This window comes from Artibeus jamaicensis, unplaced genomic scaffold, assembly GCF_021234435.1.
Source record: "Artibeus jamaicensis isolate MK-2021 breed Jamaican fruit bat unplaced genomic scaffold, CSHL_Jam_final scaffold_1689, whole genome shotgun sequence".
Taxonomy (NCBI): domain Eukaryota; kingdom Metazoa; phylum Chordata; class Mammalia; order Chiroptera; family Phyllostomidae; genus Artibeus; species Artibeus jamaicensis.
Genome location: NW_026522029.1, coordinates 884277 through 898975, shown reverse-complemented (window position 1 = coordinate 898975; position 14699 = coordinate 884277). Strand labels below are relative to the sequence as shown.

The 14699-nt window shown below is 49.9% G+C and overlaps 1 protein-coding gene across 1 annotated transcript; it reads left to right on the top strand.

Annotated features, from left to right (window-relative positions):
- Nucleotides 1-2573: 2573 nt before the first annotated feature.
- LOC119041699 (3 beta-hydroxysteroid dehydrogenase/Delta 5-->4-isomerase) lies at nt 2574-9157 on the top strand. The gene is made up of 3 exons (XM_037135069.2): nt 2574-2721; nt 5969-6133; nt 8346-9157. Exons 1-3 carry the CDS (start codon nt 2577-2579, stop codon nt 9155-9157), a joined length of 1122 nt encoding a protein of 373 aa, XP_036990964.2. The 5' UTR covers nt 2574-2576.
- The last annotated feature ends 5542 nt before the right edge of the window (nt 9158-14699 follow it).

The following is a 14699-nucleotide window of genomic DNA, read 5'->3' as shown; positions in this document are numbered from 1 at the left end:
TTTCCATTTTGCTTGTTCATTTATTCTGCAGTTGAGTTTATATTCATTGGTTCCACTCAGAGACCCTGAACTCTTGTTCTATTGGCTCTTTGTTTGCAGAGAATTCCCAGAGAGACGCTAGCTGTCATCTACCAGCCTCTAGCACTGCCAACAGCTGGGGGAATGATACCTCAGATCTGAAGGGCATGGGGGACGTGAATGGTTCATTTACAGCAAATTCTAGCAGGCAGAAGTGTGTGGTGCTCCTCAGTGAACCTCAGATAAGGTTCCACATGTCTCAACCAGACCAAGGGCCTTTAGTGAGGGATGATTGCTTCAGAAAACAAGCTGTTAAAACTCAGGGACTACACTCAAAGTTTCCTAAGCAAGTACCGTATTTTCTTCCTCTAAAACACACCTAGGTTTTAGAGGAAGAAAATAGACCGTATTTTCTTCCTCTAAAACACACCTAGGTTTTAGAGGAAGAAAATAGGAAAAAATTTGAAGCAAAAAATGTGGTAAAATATTTAATAACATAATATTTCACCAGTGTAAATGTAAACAGAACTCAACAGCAGCATGAACAACCATTAGTCCTCCCAAATTTGGTGGGAGCCCAGGGAGGGTCAGGGAGAGGGAGAGCCTAGAATAGGGTGTCAGACCCAATCTCCGAGGAGGGCTACTCCCAACGACTGAAGAAAATACTCTTTCCCATTGCCATGTGACATCTTCATTGGGATTGACTGTATGCCTGGCCACCAAACAAGCCTCAGATATCTAAGAATCAAACTCATACACTCTGACCACAAGGTGCTGAATTATGAACCAATAACAATAAGACAGCTAAAGAAAAACTCAGTCTTAAAAATTAAACAACGCACTTCTGAATAATTCATGACTTAAAGAGGAAATCACAGGTGAATCAGAAAACATTTTTAGATGAATGCTGTTAAAAATCCAATACATCGAAATCGCTGGCTGCAGCTAGCACAGTCCTTGGAGAGAATTTTACAGCTTTAAATGCTGGTCTTTGAAAACAGGGAAGGGATTGAGTTAATTCTTGAAGGTTTCACTACAGGAACCCTGGAGAAAAAGAGTCAATTGAACCCGAAGTAAATAAAAGGAAGTAAATAATTAAAAGAAGCTGATGAAACAGAAAATGAACAGACCGTACAGAAATAAATACAAAGGTAAATTTGTCTGTACCTCATGCACAAAACTTAATTTCAGGTGGATTCTACCTACACCAGAACCATAAAGACTTTAGGAGAAAAAATTAGGAGAGTAGTTATGGGACTAAAAATCAGAACAATCAGAATGCAGTTGCTTCTGGGGTAGAGCAGGGCATGGGGGTGGGATTTGACAGGAAAGGGGCAGGAAAGAACCTTCTGGGGAGCAGGAAGTGCTCTCTGTCCTGTTTTGTGTGGCAGTTACATGGGTATGCAGACTTGTCCGGGCGCATTGAACTACCCTGGAAGACCTGGACATCTGAATGCATGTAAACTAGATCCAAGTTGAAGCGGAGGAGGGGCAGTGCCCTGAGGAGCTTGCATGCATGGAGTCTGAGCCACTCTGAGGCATGGGCTTCAGGGCATCCATGGCATTTTTAGTTAGGAACCTGCTCGGGGTGGTTTTGCAACCCAAATGTGAGTCGAATGCAAATTGTTATTAAAAAACCATGTGACCCACAACTAGACTCTGAATCTCATGATACAGGCCAGAGAATCAGGTGGTTATCACCAGATAGCTCCCCCTGAGCGCTCCGGGGTTGGGGGGGGATCAAAACTGACCTTCTGGATATGTTGGGTGGGAAAGAAAGTCAACTCCCATAGAACATGGTGACGGGAGCTGCCACCATCACGTATTTCTCGACTTTGCAAGGTGGCAACATTTCAAACCACACTCTGAGAGGGGACACTCTAAAGTGGCTCCCTGCACCGCCCCCCACCCAGGTCATTCACTTCACAAGGTGAAAAATCCCCATCGGGCGGGAACATCTCCTCGCTGAGCTTAAATTCACAGGCTGTGGATCCCCAACAGCAGGCGCCGCCTCGGGCTGTCCTGCTGCGGGGGGAACCAAGGGTCTTCATCATGCTGTGGCGTTGAAGGTTGCTTTTCTCTTCCTGGGCTTTGGAGGAGAGATATAGGCTGGAGTTCCCCCCACTGTGGGAGGAGGCATCCTGGGGCGGGATGAGCCAATGAATATGCAGTAGAGTCCAAGGTGAGGAGGCAGCGCCCAAGGGGTCAGCACATAAAGCCCCAGCCTTGCCTTGGGTGACAAGGACACGAGCACGGACTCTTTCAGCTGGATTTCAGCCCCCTCCCAGGTTAGAGCTTTTGAAATTTTCTCTCAGCTGCTCCTGGGTGTGAGGGGTGGGTTTTGCACACATGGAGTAGAGGGAACAGAATAGATTTTGGCGAACCTGTAACCGCCTGGCCTCTGGTTTTGGCCCTCTTTGGGGCGGCCCTCTGTGCCAATCCATTTCCCCGTGTTTTCTGGTTTCTGGAGAGTATTTCTTTTTTTTTTTAGATTATTATCTTTAAGGGGGGAGGAGAGAGGGGGTACGGGACCTGGCTTTTGGTCCTCAGGTGTGGCCATGGCTGGGTGGAGCTGCCTTGTGACCGGCGCTGGAGGCTTTCTGGGACAGAGGATCATCCACTTGTTGGTGGAGGAGAAAGAGCTGCAGGAGATCCGAGTGCTGGACAGAGTTTTCAGACCCAAGCTGCGGGAGGAATTTTCTAGTAAGTGGACTCGAGTCATGGGTGTGGAGCTCCATCCTAAACCCTGTGTAGGGATGGGGAGGGAGTCCTTCTCTAGCGAATTAGGAAACGCGGTAGCCAATCAAAGCTAACCCCTCGTGCAAAAGTCACCAGAGAGGAAATTGCAGATGGTGCAGTAGCAGAGATGCTGGGCTGGGCTGGGTGCGTCAGAGACTGAACTGGCCCAGACGAGAGAGGCCTCTAGGACCCTTTCCTTCTCACCCACAAAATCACATATTGGCTCCCTCCCATGTCAACAACTCATCAAAGCTGTGAAACTTCTGACCTGGCAATTACTGCAAAACATCTACAAAGGGCAGGTGCGCATCCGGAACCCAGAGACCCCCACCAGGGGGTCCCTGCTCCTTTTTATTGCCCTGGCGTTTTTGTGGCTTCACTCAGCATCTCCAGTGAAGGTGAAATAAACAGAAGTGAAGCTGAAGCTGAGTGTGTGTGTGACGGTGAGCCAAAGAGTGAGAATTAGAGAGTGGGCGAGAATAAGGGGGAGGGTGTGACAAGAACGGGGGCAGAGAGCAGAGAGGTTGCCCAAGAGCACAGGACAGGAGCCAGGGACACAGTGCCAGGCTGCAGGAGCGCGACACACCTCTGTGGGCTCCCTGCTCATCTTTTTTTACCAGATTCTCTGCTCCTCACCACCACGGGGCAGGGGCTACAGACGCTGCTATTGGCAGCTCCCTGCTTTTCCCCCCAGATAGCTGCCCCTGATTCAAATGCAAAAGCTGGACTCACTGTGCATTTTCCAACCTGTTTTACCCTCTGAATCCTGCAAATAATCCTGTGAGGAAAGGGGGGCACCGCATCTGGACAATGACGAAATCAAGGTCCACAAGGATAAAGCTTTGTCGGAGACCTCTGGTTACGGAGTGCCGGAGCTCAGACTGGCGCCTTATTACAGGGGCCAGGGTCATGTGGCTCCTGGCCAAGTGAGCTCCCCCTCTGTGTCCCCAAACCCATCCCCTGGCCCTGGACCCTGGCCCTAGCCCCTGGCCCTACAGACTGGGCGCCTACATGCTGTCCGGGAGACCTGGCCCCCAGCAGAGCCCCCACCTGCTCTCCTGGAGTGTGCCCAGCACTCTGCTCCCCCCTCCTCTTCTCTGACCCCCTCAAAGGTCCTGTTTCCTCCACCTTCCGCTTCAACCATGTCTCCCTCCAAGACACCAATCCACAATAATAAACACCAGGTGTTTGTAATCCTTGCCACTCAGCAACAGTTGCAATCTGAGGGGCCCCCAAAAGGGAACCAGCTAGAGCACAGGTGGCAAACTCGAGGCCTGCCGGCCGCACCAAGCTCTCGCTTCACTGTGGAGGAGTCGTTACATTTATACAGTCCTCACATTACATTCGGCCCTTTGAAGGCAGCTGTGAGGCTGACGTGGCCCCCCCACCGTGAAAATGAGTTCGACACCCTTCCCTACACTTACCCTGTGTTTTCCGCTTTCTACTCAATTTTCACGGCTTTCTGATTTCCCTTCACACTTATTTCCTGAGATAGGTAATTCTCATTTCCACTTTCCAGGTGAGGAAACTGAGGCTGGGGCAGTAAAGGAGCAGGTCTAAGTCACACTCGTAGTGACAGCTCAGCCCGCCCCTGCCTTCTAACCTCGCTCCCCTTCCCTGCCACCCAGGGCGGGCCTGGCACATTTCTGGGGCCGAAATGAGAAACCCATTCAGCTCAAATTGGTGGTGGGGGGCCAGAGAACAATAAGAGAGAAATTCAGAGGGAAAATTCAGGGCTGGAGGATTTCTTTCCTGGGTTACAACTGCGAACAACCATCTGTTCTCCTGAAGTCTGCCGAGCGTGCTCTGCCCCCCTAGAAGACCCCAGAGTACAGGGAAGGCAGGGGAGAAGCTGCTAGAAGTCAGCCTGAGAGTGGCATTTTCCCCAGTTATGTCGCCTACCTCTGCCCTCCCTTCCTCCTCCTCTCCGGCTCTCCATTGCTGCTGACCTCAGCAGACTGGATCAAAAGACTCAGTGTGTCTCCCAGGGGCTGGAGATGGGGCTGGGGGAGAGGGGAGGTGGTGGGGGAGAAGTCTGAAGTGCTCCTACCTCCCCCTCTAGCCTGCAGAGATGCAGAGAAACCAGGCCAGGGCGCTGGGGAAGCCTCGGGTGGTGGGACCTTGGCTCCCGGCACTGGTGAGAGTAAACACGCAGTTGCTTCTGCGGTGTGGGCTGCGTGGGAGGGAGGCTCAGGGAAAAGCTCCCAGGCAAACCGATGGTTAAAAGCACCGACAATGCTGCCTGGCTTCAAGGTCAGCTTTGCCATTTTCCAGCTGTGGGACCTTGAACAAGTTAACTCCTGCTGCACTCCGAATGTTTGTGTCCAATGTGATGGTGTTGGGAGGTGTGGCCTTGGGAGGTGGTTAGGTCAGGAGGGCAGAACGCTCGTAAATGGGACTAGTGTTTCTACAAAAGAGACCCCAGAAACATCCCTCACCCTTCCATCATGGGAGGGCACAGCCAGGCGGCGCCAGCTATGTCTCGGAAAGAGAGCTCTCACCAGAACGCCGCCGCGCTGGTGCCTTGAATTTGGACGTCCAGGCTCCAGAACCACGGTAAATAGATTGCTAATGTTCTCAAGCTCCCAGCTGTGGAATTGTGTCGCTGCTGCCTGAGCAGACTCAGCCCCTCCATGCCTGTGTCTGTCCTCATCTTTACAGAAGGAGGGACGATAGGGCTCGTCCCACTGGGTTAAGAGGAGCACATGAGTGAACGTGCCAAACACTTAGCACAGTGCCTGGCGCAGAAGTGACACGTAAGGGCCCTCCCTCTGTTTCATCATTATAGGGGCCACCTGACGTCACACTGGGGAACTGTTACTTTAGCCCAGGGGTGCCAAACTCATTTTCACCGGGGCCATATCAGCCTCTCGATTGCCTTCAAAGAGTGGAATGTAATTTCAACTCTTTAAAGTTAAGGAGTAGTTACATTTATACAGTCCTAAAATTACATCTGACCTTCTGAAGGCAACCGCAAGGCTGATGTGACCCCTGGTGAAAACGAGTTTGACGCCCCTGTCTTACACCCTCCACACCAGCCCACTGTGGCCAGGGCACGCTTCCTACACCACTTGTTCCTTCCACGGAACGTGCCTCCCTCCTCCCTCCCTGCAACCTGCCTGTCCTTGCAAAGACCTGGGTAAAATGCCACCTTTATCAGAAAACTCCCAGATGCAGAAAGCCCTCCAGTGACTGACGGGTGTTCACACAGAGCTGCAGAGCAAGGTCAAGCTGACCTTGCTGGAAGGAGACATTCTGGACGAACAGTTCATGAAGAGAGCCTGCCAGGGCACCTCAGCAGTCATTCATGCCGCCTCTGTCATTGACATCCTTAATGTCATTCCACGAGAGATCACGATGAATGTCAATCTGAAAGGTACAGTATCCTGGGGAGAAGGTGGAGGGAGGCGGGCAAGTGAGGTGGGAAACTGGACAAGGGAGGGAGGAGCAGCCCCATCACCCATCACTCTGCGCTTTTGCTGCGCACTCCCCACGGAGAAGCCCACGGCTGCCGTGCTCAGGTTCTTAGAAGAGAACAGGAAGGCTGAGAGAGGCTAAGTGACTTGCATGGCCCTTCCCACAGAGAGGGAGACCTAGAATTTAAACCCACAGCTGTGTGACGCAAAGGCTGCCAAAGCTCTTTCTACTGCTGCCCCCATCAAACGTGGACTAGACTCCAACCTCAAACTCTTGATACTCAGCCACCTCCCCTGGGCAGGAACCAGGCCTCACCGGTGCTTTCTTGGTCATCATTTTAGCCCTTCGATGTGGTTCTAATGTGGTGGTCGCACAGAAAGGCCGAGACAGAAGTCAGCTACGAGCGATGGGCCACGGCTCGAGGGGGAAGGTGGTCTCCTCCTGAACAGGGCAGAGCTAGTTCACAGTGGTCTGGTCCTACACAACGACCCAGAACATGACTCCCTGTAACATTTTCTTAAAGTAGTGGCATCCCATTATCCAAAATACCATCTCTTCATCTCACTACCTGGTCTACTCTTAGACCAGTTCCTCAACCAGGTGTGCAGAGTACACCTGAGGTCCTCCAACCTTAAATGCTTGGTGGCTCTTTCAGAATTGTGGCTTTCCAATCTACTTTAAATCTACATGCATTTGCTCAAGGGTTTAGCTTAAGTCCCTTATTAGCTTGTCAGGTTATAACATCCTCTGACCCCCGGAGGCCAGTCTTTCTAGGACCACAGCACCCTGCCTCCTAACCCTCTGTCCCCCATGCCCTGCACTCCAAAATTAGTCTACTCAGAGATCTCTTTTTCTAAAGCAATTTATTGCTCTGGGTCTCCAGCCAAAAGCAGCACAATCTCAAAAAAGACCCCTTTGAGGTTCTACTTAGCCACGCCCCTAACCACCCCCACCCCAAGGAGGGTGCTGAGAGGAACCAGTTACTCAAGTTTGGTCCCTCTCTAGAAATTCCTGCTCTTCACGCTCCCAGCAAAAGGAGGCTTGAAATCCTCGAGAACTGTCAGATGACTAAAAACAACATCACTTCCAGGTTTAGAAAATACTTCATGATGATCATCGTTTCCATCTCCGCAAGTAAATTAGCTCCAAATATTCTCTGCCTCTAGATTTAATTTTAAAAAAGTGAGACTGTCTCTCCCTAAAATGAAATTGCATAATTATCTTAAAAGGGATTTTTTAATGCAAAAAAATTAAATGATGATTTGTGCCAGAAATCCCTTGTAGGGAAGGTGCTGATTACTTCCACGAGCTAAGGTTTTCTACCCAGTTGAAGGGATTCTACCAGATCCTCCTGTTATAAGTATTGCCGCCAGGGGGCGGACTCGTTCCGATTCTCCACCAGGCTCTACTGGCAAGGCCAGGGCAGAATTCTGCAATGCTAAGTAAAGGCAGGTTTATCACCCTCACTTTGCAAACCTGGGCAACTGGAGTCACAGGCAGAATTAGGTGTGGCCTTTGTAGGGAACACGCAAACGGGAACAGACTCTGGATCGCCACCTTTTCCCCAGAACCCACTAATTTGCTCAGTGACTCTCAAAGAAAGGTCCTTGTGACTACATTTAATATTATTGGTCCTTAAATAAAGAGAACAATGCAGACGATTCAAGATATGCATACATGTAAGAGTGTGTTTTACCTATAAATAATTGTGCGTGTGTGTGTGTGTGTGTGTTTGAGATGAGTCCTTCAACTCTTCTCTTTTGCCTAACGACTAGGACTGTCCATATTCTGAGAGTACGGCCTCCTAATTTTTTAAAAACTTGAAGCAGCCTGTCACTACTGAGGCAATAGGGATTAAAAAATGACCATTTTTAAACCTCTGTAGTCAGGAAAATATAAATTGGCAGCCTTATGTCCTTTTCCAGAATTAGAAGTATACACAGAGGCCCGTGGAATCCAAAAGCCTAGACATGTCTGCACTCCATGTCTGTCTCCTTTTATTTTTGCATTTTTCTGTGGTGTTAGCACAGTCAGCTCTCAGCCAGAGAGGAGGAAAAGTTCGCTCGGGGTCTGCACGTATGCCCTCCCGGGGTGGGGGTGGGGGACGTGGTCTGCAGCCAGGGGTCCTTTGGGTTACTCCCCAACACTGACAGCGTGCGTGCTATGGGCAGGTACCCAGATCCTGCTGGAGGCCTGTACCCAGGCCAGCGTGCCGATCTTCATTTATACCAGCACCATAGAGGTGGCTGGGCCCAACTCCTACAGGGAGATCGTCCAGAATGCCCGTGAAGAAGAGCACCTGGAAACGACGTGGTCCGCTGCATACCCATACAGCAAAAAGCTTGCCGAGAGGGCTGTGCTGGCAGCCAATGGGTGGGCTCTTAAAGATGGTGGCACCTTGTACACTTGTGCCTTAAGGCCCACGTATATCTATGGGGAAGGAAGCCCCTTTCTCTATGGCTTTATTGACCGGGCCCTGAAGAACAATGGCATCCTGCCACACAACAGCAAGCTCTCCATTGTCAACCCCGTCTACGTCGGCAATGTGGCCTGGGCCCACATTCTGGCTCTGAGGGCCCTGCAGGACCCTGAGAAAGCCCCCAAAATCCAAGGACAGTTCTACTACATCTCAGATGACACCCCTCACCAAAGCTACGATCACCTCAATTACAATTTGAGCAAAGAGTGGGGCTTCTGCCTTGATTCCAGAATGAGCCTTCCTATATGGCTGAGGTACTGGCTTGGCTTCCTGCTGGAAATAGTGAGCTTCCTGCTCAGTCCATTTTACAGGTATCAGCCTCCCTTCAACCGCCACTTAGTGACCTTGTTGAATAGTGTGTTCACTTTCTCCTACAAGAAGGCTCAGCGAGATCTGGGGTATGAGCCACTCTTCAGCTGGGAGAAAGCCAAGCAGAAAACCACGGCGTGGGTCGGCTCCCTGGTGGAGCAGCACAAGCAAGGCCTGAAAACAAAGACTCACTGAGCCGGGTGACGAGGGTGTGGGTGGGGTATTGTTAGGGGGTGACTGCCGAGCTCCCCCCCTCTGGCTTCCTACAGAAAGTAAGTTGGGCGCAGGTCCTGCTGCATCCTTTTACAAGGTGGCCATTTCACGGTCTTCCTCACACCACTCGTCCCTGGCCCAACCAGAAGCTTTCTGACCAACCCACCCTCCAGAAGACACACGAGATTCGCTGCAGCTGCTGACCCCAAATTCTCGGCGGCCGGTTCTGAGCTACTGGGGCCTCTTCTAATTCAGGCTTTTGCTCACTGGTTTCATTTCCTTTGTTAATTGCAAAATCTTCTTTAAATTCCTATTCCTTTACACAGCTCAATGAAAAGAATAATAAATGTTTTCACACCTAAGCTGAAGGAAGTTGTGGTTTATGTGAATACATGTCTTCCTCCTTTCTCATTTATCTCTAGTTATCACCATCCCCTATTGGAACAGCTGCATGAAACTGGGGTGGGCAGAAGGTTCTGGAAGGGGGAACTAAGATCCACTAAGTACCTACTATGCTTCATGCCTGAAACATATGACCGACATATCTCACCACCTTTAACCCTCACCAGAATCCCATGAGGTGGGAACTCCAGTTTCATCAGTAAACAGACTGGTTCCAGGTCACGCTAACTGGTGAGTGACCAGGCCATTGAACCCGGATACACTTACTTGAAAGCCCTTATTTTTCCACTGAATCCCGCAGCCTGAACTGCCCAAAATTTACGGCAAAATAAGGGGCAGTTGGGCTTGTCAGCAATACAGCAGAGCCCCTGGAACACTGGCCACTGATCCTTGGGAGAGCCTGGATCCCCTGGGTCACCTACTTCTTGCCCAGCCCTGTGCAAGACTCCCTAGAACTCAAGAGCACTCCAAAGGGCACCTGGGGTCGTGTGCAAGCCCGTGTCAGGTGGCCTGGGCAGGGGAGGGAGAAGCAGAGACGTAGCCAGCGCCCACCCCATGTCCATCTGCTCAAAGGTCTCTGGGACAGACCTGGATATAGTGTTGGTCATTCCAGCAATTCATAAGCCCTTATGCCAGCCTTCAAATCACACAGTGAATCACTCCAAGGGTTCCCGGGAAGTAAAGGGACAGGTATGAATTCCCTGGAAATTGATCTCCTGTCAGCCCTTGGTCTCCTACCCCACCGCTCCAGATTGAACTCCCCCTCCCATTTCTCCCCTACATTGCATCCTCTCTTCACCCTTCTTTCTCCTTGGCTTCTTTCCTTTCCCTTTATCTGGCCTTTCATCACCGGCCCCTCATCCCTCTCAATTTTCCTACGGGGAGCAGGCCAATCAACACTCGTCTGGGGACTTAAATGATGACACAGTCATTAACTGGACCAAGGACCAGCAGTCAAACGAAGCAGTGCCAACAAGCACCTTGTGCCCAGGAGCAGGTGAGGAGGGGCTGGGGGTCTGCGTGTGGGGAGGTGAGTCCCTCCCCCTCTAGACCAGGGTATGGCCTGTCCCTATGGCCACAGCCACGAAAGGTACGCTCCTTCTTGCTCAGGGAATTTACAGATTCAGAATTCCGTTGAATTTGATCACCACAGAGGAGTGAGTTGAAACATTCACTCTTAAGGAGAAATGGGGGGAAAAAACACTCCGGCCCAGGTGAGCAGGTTTCTATCACTTTCAAAAGCCCCAGGGACAGACAATTAGCATCTAGACATCAGGGTGGAGTGGCCCAGGTGGTTGGGGGTCAGGTGAGAAATGAAACATTCCCTCCCTGCCCTCCTCCACTGCAAGAAACACCCTGTAGGGGTGCACACCTTCCTCTGTTTACCCCAAAGGAGAAGGAAGGAGAGGAGGGTGGTGGGTGTGGGACAAAGGCCCCCACCCGTGTGTTTAGCCTGGTGAAACCCTACACCTATAAATTCATCAGGGCAATTTTCACAGGGAAGGGGAGAGACATTGTCGCCAAAGAGCAAGGGAGGACGGGGGTGACCCAGGGGTTCCAAGCAGACAAGCACAAAGGCCTCTGAATGTTAGAGTAGGCACAGACCTGTTGGCTCAGGGGGGTCGGGCCCAAGCTTTCGAGCCCATGGTGCACCACACAGAAGCACCGCACGGGGGCAGCAGAGGCTGTGAGGGAAAATACCAACCTCCCCAGCTTGGACCTCCCCTCTCCCCCCCTGTCTTCTTCCCTTTTCTTCTCCCACCTGGGTGACTGTGCACGGTACCCAGCAAATGAGAGAGTAAGAACTCAAGTGCGTGCTGGGCCACAGGGTTGAGTGCTATGTATATATGAGTCTAGAGAATCGGGCTGAGCTGAAGTTACTGGGAAAAGTCTGGGCGCTGGGTGTGGGGGGACAACCTCAGCTAGGCCTTGAAGGATGTGGGACTTGGGTAGGAGAGTGAGGTGGTCCAGGCGGGGAAGAGGCCGGGCAGTGGTGTGGGGGAGACGTGAGTGTGGAGCTGGGAAAGGGGGCTGAGGCGGCCAGCCTTCCTGGAGGAAGGGTTTCCCTGGGAAGATGAGGGAGTGGGGTCCGGACTTGGATGAGGCAGGTCTCTGAGGACCAAGGCGGAGCTGGCAGGTGGTGGATGGCCTGGTGAAGGACCAGCAGAAAGGCAACAGCAAGCTTCGAGGTGGCAGATGGGCAGGAAAGCCAGCCAGACCAACTGGGTCAGAAACCCTGGCGCAGGGTGGGGGGGATGGTGGGGGTCCCGCCTTCCCTCCCAACCACAGAGTTCTCACTTCATTAGCAAACAGACCAACAAGAACAAAAACCACCCTCACTGTTTCCCCTCTCATGAGAAAGCCCAAACAGCCAAGAAAGAGCCAAAGTCTAGGACCAGAGCAGCTCGGTGAGTGTGGGGGCAGGGGAGGTGGAGATTGAACGAACCTCAGCCCGGGTCACCCTGAAAGGTACAGCACTTCACGTTCATGTCTTGCTTTCTCCTGCAGAAATTTCGGTGTCGTTAATCACCAGGTACTGGTGGTACTGCCTCACATGTTCTGTCCATGAGTTATCTTACTGAAATCCAAAAGAAATCTGAATTCCAAAGCACATCTAGCCTCAAGTGTTGTAGACTAGAATTGTGGGTCTCTTGGGTCTCTAGCAGAATGAATTACATGCCAGGCGCTGCTCTAAACGCTTCACATAATAATTCTCATGATGACAGTCAGAAGTATTGATAGGTCCCCGTAGCTTCATGTGGCTGGTGAGGAAACGGAAGCACGGAGAGGTAACTAATGGGCTCAAGGTCATCCAGCTAGTTAGCAGTTCCCCTCCAGTTATGAACAAAGCTTTTGAACTTCAAAGGGTTTCCACCACAGGCAAGTTCCCATGCCTGCAGACCCCCCGCTGTAGGTGAAGCGTCCTGGGGCTAAGAGACTGTGGGAGTGCTTGGGAATGTGGGGTGCCGGGTTCTATGGAGGCCCTGCTCATTCCTGATGAAAGGTACCCCGAGTTGCCAGATCATCCCACCCTTCAAGGAAAGCAAGAACTTCCCGATCTTTATGTGAAACTTCTCTATGTCTAAATACTGTCACTCATTCTTGATTCTGAAAACTGTGAAGACCAGTCCTAGGAATGGAGCGTGTGGACTAGTGCTCAAATTGTATGTGGAATATTTTATTTTTTTAAAAGCAGGTGGCAAAGGTATTGGAGGCGATCTGTTCGTTCTTGGTGATAGATCCCTAGTACACATTATTTTACTTTCTGTACTTTTCTGTATGTTTGATGTAGGTTGTAGTTGGTTTTTTTAATAAAAGAATCGTGATTTTTAAAAAAGAGTGCAAGCTAACAAAACATGGGCTGGACATCGGCATAAGGCTTCCAGTGCTCCTGGGCGGTGGAGGTGATAAACCATGAGACATGGTCAGTATCGTACACAGTCAACTGGGCGAAGTGCCAAACTTTGATAGTGCATCTTACTATCAGAGGTAGATAGCATCTTACCTAAGATGCTATCAGAGGATCTCACCTCGGGGGCGCACTGAGTAGAGCCCTTGCCTTTCGGCTGCGCATTGAGTGTGGGAGAATGGATTCCAGGTGGAGGCGATGAATTCTGCAGAGACACGGAGGTGGGGAAGGGGAGTTGGTGCAGGCAGCTCAGAGACCAGTGTGGGGAGACCAGAAAGACACACCTGGAAAAACATGATGAAAAGAGACCAGGATCCCCTTGGGTCACCTCGGCCTTCTTCATTCTTCCCCCTCAGAGCAGGAATTTCATTCCCCTTCTAAAGCCCATTTGACATTTAACTGCTTCACATGCAACATACTTCACCTTCTTTGGAAAATTAGACTCACGGAAAAGAGCATTATCTCCATGTCATCCTGGAAAAGACTATTGATAGTCAGGCTACAAAACTTAAAGATTATTTGATAAGCAATGGGTAACCCTAGAATGGTCTTATTCAGCTGTTCCTGGAAGATTACTTTGGCAACACTATACAGAGTGGACTAGAAGAGATTAAGAGGATGCCTCAGTGAACAATGAATGGGTTAACGATGAGACCAAGGAAGAAGTGAAAATTTACCTGGAGACACATGAAAATGAACACACAAGAACCCAGACTCTATGGGACACAGCAAAAGCAGTCTTGAGAGGGAAATTCATAGTATTCTAGGTCTACCTCAAGAAGCAAGAAAACACTTGAATACACACTCTAACCTTACACTTAAAAGAACTAAAAAAAGGAAAACAAACAAAAAAAACAAAGTGAGTAGAAAGAAGGAAATAATAAAGATGAGAGTGAAAATAAATCACATAGATGCTATAAAAAATGATATAAAAAAGTCAATGAAACCAAGAGCTGCTTCTTTGCAAGATAAACAAGATTGAAAAACATAACCAGACTCATCAAGAAGAATGAGAGGACCCCAATAAACAAAATTATAGAATTAGGAGAAGTGACAAATGACACCACAGAAATACAAAGGATTGTAAGAAAATATTGTGAACAACTATATGCCAACAAATTGTACAATGTGGGTGAAACGGATACATTTCCAGAAACAGACAATCTCCCAAAACTGAATCAGGAGGAATCAGAAGGTCTGAATGGACCAATTATAACTAATGTAATCACAGCAGTAATAAAAAAACCTCCCAGTAAACAAAAGTCCTGGACTGGATAGCTTCAGAAGTGAATTTTATCAAACATTCAAAGACCTAACACCCATCCTCCTCAAACTAGTTCAAAAATTTTAAGAGGAGGAAAAACTTCCAAGCTCATTTTATGAGGCCAGCATTATCCTCATTCCAAAGCCAGGTAAAGACACTCAAAGAAAGAAAACTAACCGTGGCTGGTGTGGCTCAGTGGACTGAGTGCCAGCCTGTAAACCCAAGGGTCACTGGTTCGATTTCTGCCAGGTCACACGCCTGAGTTGTGGGCTGGGTCCCCAGCTGGGGGCTTGCGAGAGGCAAACAATTGATATGTCTCTTGCACATCAATGTTTTTCTCCCTCTCTTTCCCCCTCCCTTCCCCTCTCTCTAAAAGTATATAAAAATTAAGAAGGAGGCCAACATCCCTGATGAACATAGATACTAAAATCTTCAACAAAATATTAGCC